The sequence below is a fragment of the Charadrius vociferus genome, unplaced genomic scaffold (assembly GCF_000708025.1).
Source record: "Charadrius vociferus isolate BGI_N301 unplaced genomic scaffold, ASM70802v2 scaffold304, whole genome shotgun sequence".
In the NCBI taxonomy this organism is placed as follows: domain Eukaryota; kingdom Metazoa; phylum Chordata; class Aves; order Charadriiformes; family Charadriidae; genus Charadrius; species Charadrius vociferus.
The window spans coordinates 213,619-214,733 of NW_009648042.1; the positions used below are offsets into that span (position 1 = coordinate 213,619).

Below are 1,115 nucleotides of genomic sequence, written 5' to 3' on the forward strand. Positions count from 1 at the left end.
GCTCATGTTTATACTACCAGCAAACTCAGTTTGTGAGCTGGGTTGGTGATTGCAGTGAATAAGGCTACAGTTTTTGCCTACAGTTGATGGGGGAACACTTGCACAGAACGATCAGCTGATTGATTCCAAAGGGGAATAACTGAATTGGTGGTAGCAGGGAACAGCTGGAACTGATAAAGTTTGAAGGCAGCATAGCTGGATGCAGAAGGTGACATCTTATGGCTTGATTGTTCTGGTTCCAATATGTTATGCCTATTTTTGACTGTACTGTAACTTTCCTTTATTTCAGATGCCTTCAGTGTTTGACAAAGAACCTTTCCATGTATGCTGCAGATATTAAGTCACTGCCGCCCAACATAAAGGATAAACTGATTAAATTAATGAGTATGCAAGGGCAAATAACTGATTCAAATATCAGTGAGGTAAGAACCCATTCCAAACTATTCTGTCTGTGATAGTTAATACACAAGGATGAACTAAACTAAAAGTGTTTATGTGAGACAACGGATAAATTCAGGCCTGCTTACTCTCTCCATGTCTTTATAGTTTTTTTTCTTAAACTTCATAATGTTAATATTCCTGTGCTAGTAGTAATAAGATTATGTTTGTAGTGACAAGTAAATTAAAAATGTTCTCCCTTCAGTGATAACTGACTTCTGTGTAATCAGCTGACATATGTTATCCTTTTTCAGTACTGGAGAATAAAGCCTATTGTAAACCAATCTCTGTTCCTGAATGTAGTATGTTTCAAGAAGCTAGTGTATAATTTAGTAACGAAAATATTTCAGGAACTTGTTAGATTTCTGTTACGTTCTATTGACATCATGCATATGATCTTCTTATAATTTATTTAAATCTTGATTCTTTGAAATATGATGGTTCTAGGGCTAGAAACTGATAGTTCAAATTATGTCATCCCTTTTGCTCACTGGTATTTGTCAGTGTTTCTAAATGAAACCAGTTAATGACTTCTTTGGCTGTAAATTCAGTGGCACATCTATTTTGGTTTATATCTACTGTTATCTTGTTTAGCCTTAAAGGGAGGCATGAGAATTGAGGAAAGCTAAAAGTTGGCCTTGGTGAAACAGAAAATGAATGACTTGCTGTTCATTCCT

The 1,115-nt window shown here is 35.7% G+C and overlaps 1 protein-coding gene across 1 annotated transcript in view; it reads left to right on the forward strand.

The window, feature by feature from the left end:
- The first annotated feature begins 296 nt into the window (after positions 1–296).
- Positions 297–1,115, forward strand: part of AMN1 (antagonist of mitotic exit network 1 homolog (S. cerevisiae)) — an 18,825-nt gene continuing 18,006 nt past the window's right edge. The window contains exon 1 of the mRNA XM_009883630.1: positions 297–422. Coding sequence (XP_009881932.1) covers positions 321–422 — 102 coding nt within the window. The 5' untranslated portion in view covers positions 297–320. The remainder of the gene's footprint in view (positions 423–1,115) is intronic.